General features: G+C 36.1%; 2 protein-coding genes across 2 annotated transcripts in view; both read left to right on the forward strand.

The window, feature by feature from the left end:
* The window catches only part of LOC131015234 (probable glycosyltransferase At3g07620), a 1181237-nt gene that overhangs the window by 388730 nt on the left and 774711 nt on the right, over positions 1 to 17796 (forward strand). The window lies entirely within an intron of this gene.
* LOC131019116 (receptor kinase-like protein Xa21) lies at positions 528 to 4240 on the forward strand. Its single transcript, XM_057947799.1, has 4 exons — positions 528 to 1434; positions 1507 to 1725; positions 1813 to 3804; positions 3897 to 4240. The coding sequence occupies exons 1-4, from the start codon at positions 528 to 530 to the stop codon at positions 4238 to 4240; spliced, it is 3462 nt and encodes a 1153-aa protein (XP_057803782.1).

Raw genomic sequence — 17796 nt, forward strand, 5'->3', positions numbered from 1 at the left:
GAGGCGATGCATTGACTAATTTTAGGGTTTTAGCTGACAATATTGACAATTTCCCAGCTTCAATACTTAGTAGATATAATGAAATGGGCATGTATTGACTAATTTTAGGCTTTTAGCTGATAATATTGACAATTTTTCCCAGATTCAGCACTTAGTAGATATAATAAAATGGGCCGACACGAAAAAAAGTTTAACTGTTTTCGAACACTTGAATCAAGTAAGCCATCTCACTTAAATTAATTATCCTTTTGCAAGTGGGACTTTAATTATATATCTGTTTGTCTCAATCTCAAGTCTTCGTCTTCGTCTCAATAAGTGATTAAGGCCAACATTTAAATAACATCTAAGGAGGACTTGACTCAAACAGAAAAAAACAAAAAACAAAAAACAAAAGAAAAAAGACATCATCAGAAGCCACCACCCATTAAGACTCTCAAGACTTGTAATATTTGTGTATATTTATATTATGATTATTGGATGCAGTTATTAGCGACTTAATTCACATAATACAATCACAATTTGCAGCCATGGAGAAAAACCTTTCTTGCATTTTTGCGTATGCATTCCTAATCACCATAAACTTCCCAATGCTTTCTTCTGAAGCCAAACAACCTATGAGCCTTGCAACTGATCAAACTGCCCTTCTTTCACTCAAACATACATCTCTTTTACTTGCATCTAATTGGACCAACTCCACCTCCGTCTGCACCTGGATTGGCGTCACTTGCAGCTTGCGCCACCACAGAGTTTCTGCGTTGAATCTCTCCAACATGGCTCTCTCCGGCACCATTCCACCACAGCTCGGAAACCTCTCCTTCCTCGTCTCCCTCGACCTCTCCAACAACCATTTCTATGGAGATTTGCCACACCAGCTGTCTCTCCTTCGCCGTTTGAAGTTCATATCTTTCCGACTCAACAACTTCACCGGAGACATCCCTCCGATGTTTGGTCAGTTACCAAAACTAGAGTACTTGAATTTACGCAACAACAGCTTCATAGGTTCTATCCCAAAATCGCTCTCAAACCTCACAAACCTACAATTTCTTGACTTAAGATCCAATTCTCTAAGTGGAGAAATTCCAAAAGAGTTTGGCAGACTTCAAAGCCTACAAACTTTGTATGTTCAATTCAATCGTCTGTCAGGTGCTATACCATCAGCCATATTCAACATCTCGACTCTTGTAGTTATAGCATTGAGAGACAATGAATTGAGTGGAAGTCTTCCAACAGACATTTGCAGTAATCTTCCATTTCTTACTATGCTAAGTCTTTCTCAAAATCAGCTGAGTGGCGCGATTCCCACAAATCTATCCCAATGTTCACGGCTTGAGGTGTTGGGCCTCTCTAGAAACTCTTTTAGTGGGGAGATACCTTCAGAAATCGGCTACTTAACATCTCTTCGGGAGTTAGCTCTTGGTGCTAACAATTTGAATGGTATGGTTGAAGTTCTTATCACATAAATTTGTGTAAATGAGATTTTAAGTTTCATGACACTTTTTTTGCCAGGAATACTACCACATGAGATTGGCCATCTTCAAAGTCTGGTTGCTTTTGGTGCTGAACGGAATGAGATTGCAGGCTCAATCAATTTCAATATTTTCATTAATATGTCTTCTCTGCAAATCTTATTTCTAGGGCGTAACAAATTCATGGGGAACCTTTCATGGGATGTCAGGAATATTACCATGCTAACAAATTTGGATCTCTCGGAAACCCATTTTACAGGTACGACGGAGTAATTTTCATGTAAATTTGTCTGTTTAGGTACAATATGTGTTTTTAGCTACAGTTTTGAAATCTCATCTTTTGCAGGGCTTATTCCCACTGAATTTGGCCAACTTTACCATTTGGAGACATTAGGACTAAACTCGAACGGCTTGAGTGGTTCGATTCCACATGAGCTCTTTAACATTTCAACTCTTCGGATTCTTTCACTTGCTGAGAATGCTCTGTCAGGGGTTCTTCCAACCCATTTATGCCATGCCTCTCCCTCGCTCGAACAACTTTATCTTGGCAGAAATTCTATCACCGGAGCAATACCCAACGCCATCTCTAACTGTTCTCAACTCACAATTCTCACACTTTATGATAACAAATTCAGTGGTTATATACCTACTCATCTCGGCAACCTAAGACTTCTTCAAACTCTTCAACTGTTCAGCAATAATCTTACCCAGGCACCATCTTCTTCCTTCATTACTTCATTGACAAATTGCAGGTCTCTAACCCGTTTGTCAATTTCTAATAATCCTCTAAATGGTATCATTCCAGCTTCTATCGGGAACTTATCTTCCTCACTTAAAACATTCACTGCTACCAACTGCAAATTCAGTGGCAGCATTCCTGTTGAAATAGGCAATCTAAGCAATATGATGATACTGGGTTTACTTGGGAATGAGTTATCTGGTAATATTCCACTAACTTTAAGCCGTTTGCATGAACTTCAAGGATTATATCTGCGTGATAACATGTTGGGAGGCTCAATACCACATGCTATATGTGATCTATTCAGCCTCAATACTTTAGCTATGAGCCAGAATCAATTTTCAGGCCCAATTCCTAAATGTCTGGGAAATGTCTCTTCTTTAAGACATCTTCTTCTAGACTCCAACATTTTGAATTCAAGCATACCATCAAGCTTATGGGGCCTAAAAGATTTGATCAATCTAGACTTGTCCTCAAATTCATTAAATGGGTCACTAACTCTAGAGATGAGTAACTTAGGAGCAGCGATCTATATAAACGTAGCAATGAATCAGTTGTCAGGGTCAATTCCGAGGAATATCGGAAAGTTACAGAATTTGGTTAGTCTGTCTTTGGCAAATAATATACTAGAAGGTTCTATTCCTGTGTCTATGGGAAGCATGATCAGTTTGGCAAATCTCGACTTGTCGTACAACAGCCTCTCTGGTTTAATTCCAAAGTCTTTAGAAACACTTCAACACCTCGACTACTTTAATGTCTCTTTCAATAGTTTAAGTGGAGAAATTCCTAATGGAGGTTCTTTTAGAAACTTCACTATGGATTCTTTTAAGGGTAATGAGGCATTGTGTGGAATCCCCAATTTCCATGTCCAAATTTGCTCTTCAATTTCTAATCACAGACCAAAGAGAAAGAAGGTGGTACGAGTTTCATTTATTGTTTTTGGGGTTGTGGCTTTCATCTCAGTTGTTTCTTTGGCCTTTATAGTTGTCAGAAACAAAAGGAAAGATAAGAGGAATAGAGAAGTTGACGAGTTGATATTCATTGTGCCGGAAAGAATCTCTTATTATGAACTGCTGCGAGCAACGGAAAGATTCGATGAAAGCAATTTAGTTGGCACTGGGAGTTCATGCTCTGTCTATAAAGGAATTCTTAACAATGGGATGAATATCGTTGTCAAGGTGTTCAATATGCAGCTAGAAGGTATTTCAAGAATATTCGATGTCGAATGTGAGATACTACGTAACATTCGACACAGGAATCTGACAAGCGTCATAAGCAGTTGCTCCAATGAAGAGTTCAAGGCATTAGTACTTGAATATATGCCAAAGGGAAACCTTGAAAAATGGTTGTATTCCCTCAACTATTGCTTGAATATGATGGAAAGATTGAATATAATGATTGATGTTGCATCTGCTTTGGAGTATCTTCACCACGGTTATTCAATGCCCATTGTCCACAGCGACTTGAAGCCTAGTAATGTGTTGTTAGATGAAGACATGGTTGCCCATGTAAGCGACTTTGGGATACCAAAGTTGTTATGCGATGGAGATAGCTTTGCGTTAACCAACACGCTAGCAACATTGGGTTACATCGCTCCAGGTAAAGTTTCTCTAAATATATTGATTTCACTTCACTTTCAATCAATTAATTGTGTCTTCCTAACTCATACATCATGATTTTTGTTGTTCCAGAGTATGGTTTGGAAGGGCAAGTTTCAACAAGGTGTGATGTATATAGCTACGGGGTGATGTTGATTGAAACTTTTACGAGAAAAAGGCCTAGTGATGATATGTTTTGCGGAGATATGAGCTTAAAGAGATGGGTAGAACTCTCACTTTCGGAGAACCCAGATGAAGTGATAGATGCCAACTTAGTCATGAATTTGGAGGAAGAAATGATTGACAAGAATATGCAGTGTGTGTCATCCATACTTGAATTGGCTCTGAAATGCTCCGCCGACTCTCCCGGGGATAGAATCAACATGAAACAAGCACATGCAGAGTTGCAGAAAATCAAACATCGATTTTCCCAATGAGATTCAAGTAAGCTATTTTAAAGTTCTATGTTATTTCTAAAAGCATATTCATATCCCAAATTTCTATGGCAAAGTTAGCTAATGAAGTCTTCTTCATTTGGTGGCTTTGATGAGGCATGTAGTGTCGAAGATTTTGAAGAGGCTGTAGATGCTAATTGGGGTGGGCAGTGGATAGTTGTGTGGTGGATGACATAAAGAATGGAAAATGTTGTTCTTTATTATTTCTATTATACTTGTCTTTTAATAAAAAAAATTCCTAACATGTATGGAATGCCTAAATAAAAAATTCGGCCCCTGTCAAAGTTCAGCCCCCCGAACTAAATTCCTGACTCCGTCACTGGATATTCCTCTTTGTGGCGAATAGTTAGTGATGCTTAGTTGTTATATTCTGGCCAACATAACAATATTTGCATTGACCAGAAGCTCACACTTTAATTTAGAAGGTATGCTATATTTGGAATAATCGTCTCTCTGTTTCTTCCTTTGCTTTATCAAGTAGTATTCTATCTTTTCAAGAGCTTTATTCCGGAGATGCCGCGCAGGTCATATAATATGCCCACTTTGTCACACTGAACATGAGGTTGGTTTTACTCATTTTACTCTATACTCATTCATCTTCATGAATAAGAATTTGGAAACCTCCACACTACCTGCATTGAAGCATGGCTGCTAGAAGTCTAGAACTGTTCTGTCTCAGTTAAGCTGAATATATAGTTACTAATGTCAAACATGTATATAGAAGTTGAAAAACATAATACGAGAAAATGGGGAAGGGAAGTTCAAATATGTCTTGGCCTGCTGGACTTGCAAATGAGTTAGGCAAGATTCGTCTTATTTATGGGTTGGGGAAGAGGTTGCCTGTTCTCAGATTAATAATGTTTTAGCTGTAGTATGATGTGTTACTCAACAAGTTTGCATAAATTGTGGGGTGTGTGCATGGGAAGATACTATATATTGTGGAACTCGCAAGCTGTATGATGCATGATGGTTGTGAGTAGGAAGTATCTTCCTGTATGCATGCTGATCTTTTGTTGAGTAAGAAGAAAAAGATGGATAGTAGTTGATAACAGTGGGTATTGTCGTTAGTAGAGTTCGCGTCCCATTATAAATGTGTGGAGGAAAATAAAGTGTTATATGGACCCTACTGCTTTAAATGGAGCTGGAAATGATATTGTGAACAACCCAAAATAGCAAAAGTGGAAACGATATCGTGGACGGAGGGAGTATGTGGTTTGTTTTGCGTTCCTTAAACTAACTTCTATAGTAATCTGCACAAATCCAATCTTAATATTATCTTCTTGTTTTTATGGCCTTAATTAGTTTGCTTAGATCATCTTCTTGTTGAAGCGCATAATGTTTCTGTATATTTCTTCATCATTGTTCTTTCCTAGCTGACTAAACGTGGTTTTTTAGTATCAATTTGGAGTTTTCGATTGTTCGCGAGTTTTTCTAGTTTTTGTTTTGCAAGCTCACTATATTATTGAATGATTTTTTGTTTTTTGCAATTCTGATTCCTATGGTTAGCTGAGACGAAAGGTCTTAAGATAACTGAGACGAAGGGAATACTATAATTGATATGACAATAGACAAATATTGACAAAATCATGAATTTGGATCCTTAAATGGAGATCATTAATGGCTGTCATTTTATTCCATACTCAATATCGTGGCCGAATAATATAAATCGACATAAATTTATACTATATTTATTTGTAAATTTATACTATATTTATTTGCATAGGACCATTTCCACTAAACTTTTTTTAACAAAGAGGCCAAACCAAGGCCTCTCAAATGGTTTATGGTTTATAAATAAGTTGAATTTGTGCACTGAAATAAGTCAATTTGTTAGTTTCACAAATTTAAGAAAAGTTATAACTCTATCTAGGAGTATAAATTTTAAGCCCATCGAACACGTGCATGCTAAACAATCTTATAAATTGAAAATTAAATCAAACTTGAATTCTTTTAATTAATGTATCGAATACTCTAATATGAAATTTAATATGACCTTAGTTAATTACACACGTAATTCCATTGCATCCCTAATTACTACCTTTCAAGACAAACCTCAAGAAACTTATTAAGAACCTAAAGTAACTGTCTGAAACATGAAGCTCCACTATCATTCACTAGTGCATAACCCGTCGAAATTCGACGAGAAATTATTTTAAATTATTATTTAAATTATACGATGCTCTCTTCATCCTCTAAAATCATGCATACCTTTTCTTTTTTGGTACGGCCCCCAAATTTATGCATACCCTATTTTTAGACACTATCTCACATATAATTTTTACAATTTTATCTTTTTAACTTACACTATTTACTCATAATCTATTTAACAATACCCTCACTGTAGGACCCTTTCTCCACTATCATTACTACAAACTTCCATGCATAATTTTGGGGGACGGAGGAGTATTATTTTTGTATAAATAATTATTTATATATAAGTTATTTTTAAATTTATTTAATTTAAGGTAATATAGTTGAAATTATATTAATCTGAATCATATTCCTCAATTAAATGTTAACATTTTGTTAGAATAATAAATATTTTTTATATAAATTTTTATTTAATGATATTTTGAAAAAATGTCAATATTGAAGATTTTATTTCATCTGAGCATCATCTCGTCTAAACCACCCTGTAGGATCATATCATCATCTAAAGCCCGGAAGACGACATCTAATGTTTGAACTCCAGATTTTTGAGCATCATCTCGTCTAGACCTTAAAATACAAAAATTGAAATTTTTATGCGTCAATTTTTTTAACATCACTAGCTGGAGGTTTAAAATCAAATTTGACTTGTGAGATTGTATGATTTAGAGCTTCTAATATCATAACTTACTTGTAAACATCATTTTGTATGGAACTTTAAAAAATTTCAACAAACTTCTATGCATTATTAGTAGAGATGTCAATCGGGCCAGCCCACAGTGTTTCGGGCCAGTCCTATCGGGTTTCGGGTTAATCGTGTGCGGGCTAATCGGGCTGGGAATTTTGTCGGGTTATAAATTTTCAACCCTAACCCTAAACGTTCGGGTTTCGGGCTAGCCCATCGGGCTAGTCGGATTAAATGCGTACAATAAAATAATCATTTGTATTTTGTTATTTTTAATGATCTAATGTATAATGTATAAAATATACATAGAAATCAAATATATAAATTATATAGCAAGCATGAAATGCAAAAATATAAGATATTGAAAGAAAATATCAAGATTGCATAACATATAAAATAAGTTGGTAACAATAAAATGTTCAACTTTGTTAACGAAAAAACAGGAAAATCTCCAACAATAGTTTGAATTCATAGAAAGCATCTCAAAAATACAGAAAAGTAAAATGATGAGACTTTATAATATTGTCATTTTTTTATTTTTATATCTAAATATTTAATATTAAGTATTCGGGTTTCGGGCTAGCCCATCGGGTTAGTCGGGTCGGCCCTATCGGGTGCCGGGCTAATCGGATTGTAACTTTTATCGGGTTGGAAATATTCAACCCTAACCCTCTCGGGTGGCGGATTAATCGGGCCAGCCCACGGGTTTCGGGCTAGATTGACATCCCTAAATTCTTCATTTATGCATTACTAATTTCATAATTTATCTATTATTATTATTATTATTATTATTATTATTATTATTATTATTATTATTATTATTATTACTATATTTTTCTTCCCTATACAAATAAAATGTACGGATATATTTTATAAAAAATAAAAATAAAATTTTAATTTTTTTAGGGAAATTTTTAATTATTTTGATAGACATAAAATAATATTAAAGTAATCAGGTTATAGAATTTGTGCCTTATTATTCAAACATGTAAATCAATGACCGAACCCATTTATAATGTACATACACGTGCATGTCTCAATATAAATTCATACAATATAATATATTGCAACATATACATATAATATATATACGCTTTTGAGAAATTTAAAATTAATAACAAATATACATCTAATCACTAACATTCAATTAAAATCATTTATTGTATATAAATTATAATTTTTTTCTTGTCAGACATGTAAATCTAATTTTTATCGAGATAAAATAAATAATAAAATTTATTAATTTAGATTATATGTAAGTTTTTTTATCATTATTATTATTATTATTATTATTATTATTATTATTATTATTATTATTATTATTATTATTATTATTATTATAAAATAAATAATAAAATTTATTAATTTAGATTATATGTAAAGTTAATAATATTATTATATATATATACATTTATAATTAATTATATTTATTAAAATTGATGAATCTTTATATGGAATGTAATAGTTAATTAATTAATAAATGATGAAGATTATATATGGTAAATTTTGAAATGGTGAGATTTTAGATATGCCACATAGGTTAAGGCTTAATCCTATTATATAATAGATGTCATTTAGTCACCTAAGAAAAATATTAAGACTCAGGGGGTGTTTTCAATTCAGATTCTATATATATATATATATATATATATATATATATATATATATATATATATGGAGAGGTTCAGGAAAGAACCATAAATAAAAAAAGAACGGACAACCATTTTCAGCCATTCGATCATCAAGATCTACGGTGGATACATCATCTTGTTGGATGAATGCAGATCCTGGGTTCGAATCCTGAAGGGAGCAATTTTTTTTATTTTTTTGAGTGCATTAATTTTAACAGTGAATGCATTAATTTTTACAGTGAATGCATTAGATTTGATGGTTCTCCCGTTCTCACAAATAATGTAGTTCTCTCTAGAACCACACCCTATATATATATATATATATATATATATAGGTTCAGGAAAGAACCATAAATAAAAGAAGACCGGAGAACCATTTTCAGCCATTCGATCATCAAGATCTACGCTGGATGCATCATCTTGTTGGATGAATGCAGATCCTGGGTTCGAATCCTGAAGGGACAATTTTTTTTTATTTTTTTGAATGCATTAATTTTAACAGCGGATGCATTAATTTTTACAGTGAATGCATTAGATTTGATGGTTCTCTCGTTCTCACAAATAATGTAGTTCTCTCTAGAACCACACCCTATATATATATATATATATATATATATATATATATATATATATATATATATAGGGTCGCATTCAATGAAGACCATTTCTTATATAGAGAATGAAGACCAAATCAAGGCCATTCATCTCAATCCAATCAATGATCCAGATTATTTCATGATTTGATTTTTCATGTAATTAAATAATGGTTAATTACATTTATTTAATCCAGAAAGGGCAAAAACGTCCACTCAAATCTACTGAAATATGGGATCCCATTGAACAAATCCCGAAAATTCATCTTTTTCCATTCTGGGACCTAATCCGTCAATGAACATAATAGATGAACATTAGTATGTTTATTGTTTTCCTACGAACATTTCGACGAACATCAGTATGTTCATTGGTTTTTCTACGAACATATCGACGAATATCAGTATGTTCATTGGTTTTTCTACGAACATATCGACGAACATCAGTATGTTCATTGGTTTTCTACGAATATATTAACGAACATCAGAATGTCCATTGATATTTTCTACGAACACTTCATTGACGATATGCAGATCTGCAAATCCGGCGACGGCGCGGCACGGCGGTCGCCACCACGAGCGTTCTACCATTGTCGTCTTCATCGGCTTCACCCTGACGACGCCGGGGCAGCACAGCCTCGAGAATCCTCCGCCTGCGACGCCGACGGAGCAGCAGAAGGAGGAGGAGATGGAGGCGATAGGGGAGGAAGGCGGTGGAAGGGAGAATGAAGGGGATGGCAGCGGAGCAGAAGCGGCGGAGCAGCAGAGATGGGGAGGCGGCGGAGCAACAGGGGATTGGGGGAGGCGGCGGGAGAGGGGGGAGAGTGATTGAGAGAGAGAGATAGAGAGAGAGCGTGAATGAGAGAGAGTGAGTGAGATTAGGGTTAAATAGAAAATGACATGCGTAACCTTTTGATTATAAAATAAATTAAAATTAATAAATTTAATCAATTAAATTACCACCATTAGATTAAGTTAGATCAATGAACCAGATTTGGTCTTCATTCTCTATATAGGGGAGTGGTCTCCATTGAACTCTCCCCTATATATATATATATATATATATATATATATATATATAGGGTGTGGTTCTAGAGAGAACTACATTATTTGTGAGAACGGGAGAACAATCAAATCTAATGCATTCGCTGTAAAAATTAATGCATTCGCTGTTAAAATTAATGCACTCAAAAAAATAAAAAAAATTGCTCCCTTCAGGATTCGAACCCAGGATCTGCATTCATCCAACAAGATGATACATCCACCGTAGATCTTGATGATCGAATGACTGAAAATGGTTCTCCGGTCTTCTTTTATTTATGGTTCTTTCCTGAACTTCTCCCTATATATATATATATATATATATATATATATATATATAATTGTATTTCAAATGTCTATAGGTATTCAATTCAGATTTTAAAAAGTCCTTAAAAGTCTGTTGGTATACAATTATTTGTAGATCTAATCAAGTTAAATGATACTAAAATTAAGTTATAAGAGCCTGAAAATTAGTAAGAATAATGGTTGAATTGGATAAGTAGTCATAGGTTAATGGTTTTTTTTATGTTATCTATGTACCTCTGCAATATATATATATATATATATATATATATATATATATATATATATATATATATATATATATAGTGAGGGGGCCGCTCCAATGAGACCCCCTAATTTTAGTGAGATCTAGAACACGATCTGGTGAATTTATTTTATCAATTCTACTGGAGGGTGATTTTTTTTCGCAGGGTTCGAATCCTGGAGGGAGCAGAATATTTTAAATTTTGTTATTTATCAGTATATACTGCATTGTTCATCAGTATATACGGCCCTGTTCATCAGTATATATGTCTTATTCATTACGAATTTTGTAAATTTTATTTTTCATCAGTATATACATATTATTCATTAGATATACATTTTGTTCATTAGTATTATATGTCTTATTCATTGTACTCATGTTACACGAAAAATAGGGGGTCTCACTGGAGCGCGCCCCTATATAGTGATATTATGTATGAGTGCGCTCACACTTACGGGGGAAAAAAATCCTTATATGATGCGCTCATACATAACAAAAAAAATATCATTATTTATATATATCTATTATACATAACTTTTTTTGCCGTTATAAAAGAATTCACAACTATGAGCTCTTAAATTATTAAGTGTCAGAAACAAAAATATTTTATATTTTTCAAAAAGTTATTTTATACTAGTATTATCTAAATAGTTTATTAAAACTCGATATGTTATATCTTGTCAATGACATTTAACATAAACATAAATTAAAAATAGAAAAAAAATTATAATTCTCCATTCAAAATACAATATGTAAAGAAAAGTTAAATTGGCAACCCAAATTATCAACAAATAAAATCCAGCCCATATACAACATGTTGAAAATTCAACCCAAAAAACAGCCCCAAGTCCAACCCATATTATATAGTAGTATATTCCATTTGTCGCATTAAGACAACAAATAAATAAGATACATAATTTCATTAATCAACACATATACTGCAATTCCATTAAAATAAATATAACAGTTGGCAAAACCAATGAACGTTAGAACACATATCATGTTTCATTATGCATTTATTAAAAATGCTATAGACAATTTCTCATAATTCAATCATGAGTTTCTTATTTTCCGATACATCAAAATCTGTAATATCACGTTCCTTTCTCACTAAATTTAGAATTATTTGGAACTTAAAATTTTAAGATGATTCACGCTGGAGATGAAAATGAATTTATTTTTAATTCCAACAAAATGATTTACTAATTTTTTTGTAAATTTAAGTTATTTAAATTTTATGCATTTCATATTTATTTAAATTGAGCATTTGAACATTTAAGCTTTTACACTAGTGTTTTAATTAGTCGATTTACTGATCCAATATTTCTATATATCACAATAATTTTAATTGGTCTATGAACTCATCATGCCCTTTTAAACTAGTCTCCATCAGCTATATATCACCCTCATTTCTTTGCCATCCATCTTCTCATCAGCCAAAGAAAGCCATCTCACTCATCATTTCAAGAGGAACTCAAATACATATTCTCAATACAAGAGCCTTAGCTCATCAACTCATAGCAAGCCAACCACCACTGATCTGTTAGTAAAAAATGGAGGTAGGTAGCTACCTACCACCTCCACCATTTGCCACCTACCACCATGAGTGCCACCTACCACCATGAATTTGCCTATAAATACCTTCTTCCTCAACATTGCAAAGACACACCAAACACAACTATCAAAGCAGATAGCTAGAGAGATAGAGAGAAAATCTTGTGAGAGAAAACTTCAGTGTAGAAGTTATACACGAGTGATAAAAGTGAGTTGAGAGATAGCCTCTGCGTAGGCAGATACAAAATACAGTGTGGTATTGTTGTACTCCTCCTTTTGTGAGATTCTCTAATATATTGGGGTGGGTCCGTGGACGTAGGCAGTTTGGCCGAACCACGTTAAATATCAGTGTCATTATTTTTTCCGTCTTAGATAATTTATATCTTTGATATTGCTTTCGATTTGATAATGGGCGGAATTATTTGTGCATATTTCCCAACAACTGGTATCAGAGCCACGTTTGTGGCGGTCTGATAATTTTCTTGTGCTGTTACTATTCATCGTGAATAGTAATTTCGTTGTGAACAGTGATTGTTCTTTTGTAATTCTTAGTATGCTCTGTGGTTGCAGTAATTACTGAACCTCCACATCAGAAAATAATTACTTTGAGAAAATTATCTTGTTTATCAATTGGGAGCAGTTACGATGGGCGACGGAAAGATTACGATTGAGAAGTTCGATGGTACGGATTTCGGTTTCTGGAAGATGCAGATCGAGGATTATCTTTATGGAAAAGATCTACATCAGCCCCTCAAAGAAAAACCAGATAAGATGGATCCGGACGAGTGGGAGCTGCTGGACAGAAAGGCGATGAGTGCAATACGTTTATCGCTGTCCAGGAACGTTGCCTACCACACGACTGGAGCAAAGTCAACAAAGGAGATGTTGGCGATTCTGGCGGAGATGTACCAGAAACCATCAACTGCAAACAAAGTACATTTGATGAGACGATTGTTCAATCTAAAAATGTCCGAGAGCACACCAGTGCAGAATCATTTGAACGAGTTCAATATGATCACCACACAACTGAGCTCGGTGGAGATCGAGTTTGATGATGAAGTTCGTGCCCTAATATTGCTATCTTCTTTGCCAGAAAGTTGGGCTGGAACAGTGACAGCAGTTAGCGCTTCATCGGCAAAGGCAAAGTTGCGCTTTGACGAAGTAAGAGATCTGATGATCAGCGAGGAGATTCGCAGGAAAGAATCTCCATCTACTTCAGGGTCAGGGACTGCACTGAACACGGAATATCGAGGAAGATCGAAAGGAAGGCAGAACAGGGGAAGGTCAAAGTCCAGAGGAAAGAGCCAATCCAGGACGGATAAGGGTTCAATCCAATGCTGGAACTGTGAAGAGTTCGGGCACTTTAAGAATCAGTGTAAAGCGCCACCGAAGAAAAAGGATCACAAAAAGACAGCGAACGCAGCCACAACAGAAGATGTAGGCGAGGCGTTGGTCCTGAGCGTGACCAGTCCGATGGAGTCGTGGGTGCTGGATTCTGGAGCGTCTTTCCATTCATGCAGTAATGAAGATATAATTGAAAATTATGTCTCTGGCGATTTTGGACAGGTGTATCTTGCTGATGATGAGCCCCTGAAAATCGTGGGAAAGGGAGATGTGCGAGTTGTGACATCCAACGGATCCGAGTTGAAGCTGAATCAAGTCAGACATATTCCTGGACTGAAAAGGAACTTACTTTCAATTGGGCAGCTTGATGCAGAGGGCTACACAGTGACATTTGGCTGCAGTAATTGGAAGATAATCAAGGGAGCTATGATTATAGCTCGTGGAAAGAAGGAGGGCACGTTGTATATGACAACTAACTCCAAAGATTGCATTGATCTTGCAGGAGGAGTGAACAATGCAGATTTGTGGCATTGTCGGCTTGGCCACATGAGCGAAAAGGGGATGAAGATAATGTGTTCGAAGGGTAGGCTGCCTGGCCTGGAAACTGTTGAAGTTGGCCTGTGCGAGGATTGCGTGTTCGGAAAGCAGAAAAGGGTAAGCTTCTCGAGAGGCGGCAGAACCTTGAAGACGCAGAAGCTGGAGCTGGTCCATAGTGATCTATGGGGACCGGCACCTGTAAAATCCCTTGGTGGCTCGGAATACTACATAACCTTCATTGATGATTCCACTCGAAAGGTATGGGTTTATTTTCTTAAAAATAAATCTGATGCATTTGATACTTTCAGGAAGTGGAAAGCCCTTGTAGAAACTGAAACAGGGCTGAAAGTAAAGTGTCTACGATCCGACAATGGAGGAGAATATGAACTTAAGGAGTTCAAAGACTACTGTGCTGAGAATGGGATTCGCATGGAGAAAATCGTGAGAGGAACTCCCCAGCAGAATGGTGTAGCAGAACGGATGAACAGAACACTAAATGAGCGAGCAAGATGCATGAGGCTGAAAAGTGGGTTGCCTAAGATGTTTTGGGCAGATGCAGTTAACACAGCTGCATACCTAATCAATAGAGGTCCATCAGTTCCATTGGAGTTTCGGATACCTGAGGAAGAATGGACAGGAAAAGAGGTAAACCTATCTTTTCTACGCATCTTTGGATGTGTTGCTTATGCTCATATTGATCATGTTAATAGAAGCAAGTTAGATGCTAAAACTCTTAAGTGTACGTTCATTGGTTATGGTGGAGACGAGTTCGGTTATAGGCTCTGGGATGAGCAGAACCGAAAGGTTATTCGAAGTAGAGATGTGGTTTTCAATGAACAGGTGTTGTACAAGGAAAGAGTGAAATCATCTAGCCCTGGCAATTCTGATTCCCAAGTAGTCGAGTTAGACATCTCAAACTCGAGTGGGAGCAAGGAGAGCCAGAATTTTGAAGAGGTTCCAGATGAGGAGCCAAGAACCCCACCACCAAACAATCCGCTGCCAAGACCGGTTAGAGAGCGACGTGCACCTGATAGGTACTCGCCCTCTAATTTTTATTTACTACTTACTGATGGTGGTGAGCCTGAATGCTATGCAGAGGCAGATACTGGTAGTAATAAGCGGATGTGGAGAGTTGCTATGGATGATGAGATTGAATCTCTTATCCTAAACGACACTTGGGAACTTGTAGAGCTCCCGAAGGGGAAGAAGGCATTACATTGCAAGTGGATCTATCGAATCAAGATTGAAGCTGATGGTAGCAAACGCTACAAGGCAAGGCTGGTTGTCAAAGGGTTTGAGCAACGATACGGTATTGATTATACCGATATTTTTACTCCTGTTGTGAAACTGACCACTATTCGTTTAATGTTGAGCATGGTAGTTGCAGAAAACTTGTTGTTACATCAGATGGATGTAAAGACAGCGTTCCTTCATGGTGATTTGGAGGAAAACTTGTACATGACACAGCCCGAGGGATTCGTGGTGAAAGGAAAAGAAAATCTTGTGTGCAAGTTGAAAAAGAGCTTGTATGGCCTGAAGCAAGCTCCGAAGCAGTGGTATAAGAAGTTTGACAGTTTTATGTTGGAGATTGGCTACGCGAGATGCCACGCTGATCATTGTTGCTACTACAAGAGGTTCGACAAAAGTTATCTTATCCTTTTGCTATACGTTGACGATATGTTGATCGCAGGAGCTGATGCAAAGGAAATGGATAAGTTGAAGAAGCAATTGTCTGAACGATTCTCCATGAAAGATCTTGGAGAGGCCAATCAGATTCTTGGCATGAGGATCAAAAGAGACAAGGCGGCAGGAAAGTTGTATCTTTCACAAGCCAACTACATTGAGAAGGTATTGGAAAGATTTAACATGCAGAATTCGAAGCCGGTGAACATCCCGTTGGGTTGTCACTTCAAGCTGTCAAAGAAGGAGTCGCCATGTACAAAGGAGGAACGTGCCGAGATGATAAAAGTTCCTTATGCATCAGCAATAGGCAGCATTATGTACGCCATGGTGTGTACAAGGCCAGATATTGCGCATGCAGTGGGAGTAGTAAGCCGATTCATGGGTGATCCGGGCAAGCAACATTGGGAAGCAGTCAAGTGGATTCTTCGTTACTTAAGAGGTACCACGGACAAAGCTTTATGTTTTGATGGCAAGAGTGCCAAGTTGGTTGGCTATGTTGATGCAGATTTGGCATCAAATGACCTGGAAGGTCGAAAGAGTACAACCGGGTATGTATTTACTTTTGGTGGTACTGCTATTTCTTGGTCTTCTAAGTTGCAGAAGATTGTCACGTTGTCTACTACGGAAGCTGAGTATGTAGCCGTGACGGAAGCAAGCAAGGAGATGGTATGGTTGCAGAATTTCTTGGGAGAACTTGGGAAGAAGCATGAGAATAGTACACTCTTTAGTGACAGTCAAAGTGCTATTTTCTTGGCTAAGAATCCAGCATTTCACTCAAGGACAAAGCACATTGAGTTGAAGTATCACTACATCCGTCACCTGCTGGAGATGAAGATCTTACAACTTGAGAAGATCCAGGGAAGCAAGAACTCAGCCGATATGTTTACAAAGGCAGTAACCATTGATAAATTGAAGTTGTGCTCAGCTTCAATTGGTTTGCTAGAATAACAAAGACAGAAAGGCTGCTGCGTTGATCAAGGTGTGAAGACAGATTGAAATCAGTCTTCAAGTGGGAGATTGTTAGTAAAAAATGGAGGTAGGTAGCTACCTACCACCTCCACCATTTGCCACCTACCACCATGAGTGCCACCTACCACCATGAATTTGCCTATAAATACCTTCTTCCTCAACATTGCAAAGACACACCAAACACAACTATCAAAGCAGATAGCTAGAGAGATAGAGAGATAGAGAGAAAATCTTGTGAGAGAAAACTTCAGTGTAGAAGTTATACACGAGTGATAAAAGTGAGTTGAGAGATAGCCTCTGCGTAGGCAGATACAAAATACAGTGTGGTATTGTTGTACTCCTCATTTTGTGAGATTCTCTAATATATTGGGGTGGGTCCGTGGACGTAGGCAGTTTGGCCGAACCACGTTAAATATCAGTGTCATTATTTTTCCCGTCTTAGATAATTTATATCTTTGATATTGCTTTCGATTTGATAATCGGCGGAATTATTTGTGTATATTTCCCAACATGATCCTCAAGCTTTCATATTCTTTGTAAACTTATTGCTTTCTTTTTTCGACAACATGCTTTGTTTGCAAATTTTGGGCCGATGCATTTCATATTTTGGGATGTGCATATTTATGTTTAAACGGACAGCCTTGATTATTTAATTAGACTATCATTAATTTAATTAATTCTTTTTAAAGTATAATTTGTATAATAATATTATATTATTATGTGCATATTTTAAGTAATTATTTATTATATGTTTGAAACATGACATAAAATTGAATTTGCACAGGTAGAACTGTACGTAGAAGTATGAT

The sequence above is a fragment of the Salvia miltiorrhiza genome, chromosome 3 (assembly GCF_028751815.1).
Source record: "Salvia miltiorrhiza cultivar Shanhuang (shh) chromosome 3, IMPLAD_Smil_shh, whole genome shotgun sequence".
Classification (NCBI taxonomy): domain Eukaryota; kingdom Viridiplantae; phylum Streptophyta; class Magnoliopsida; order Lamiales; family Lamiaceae; genus Salvia; species Salvia miltiorrhiza.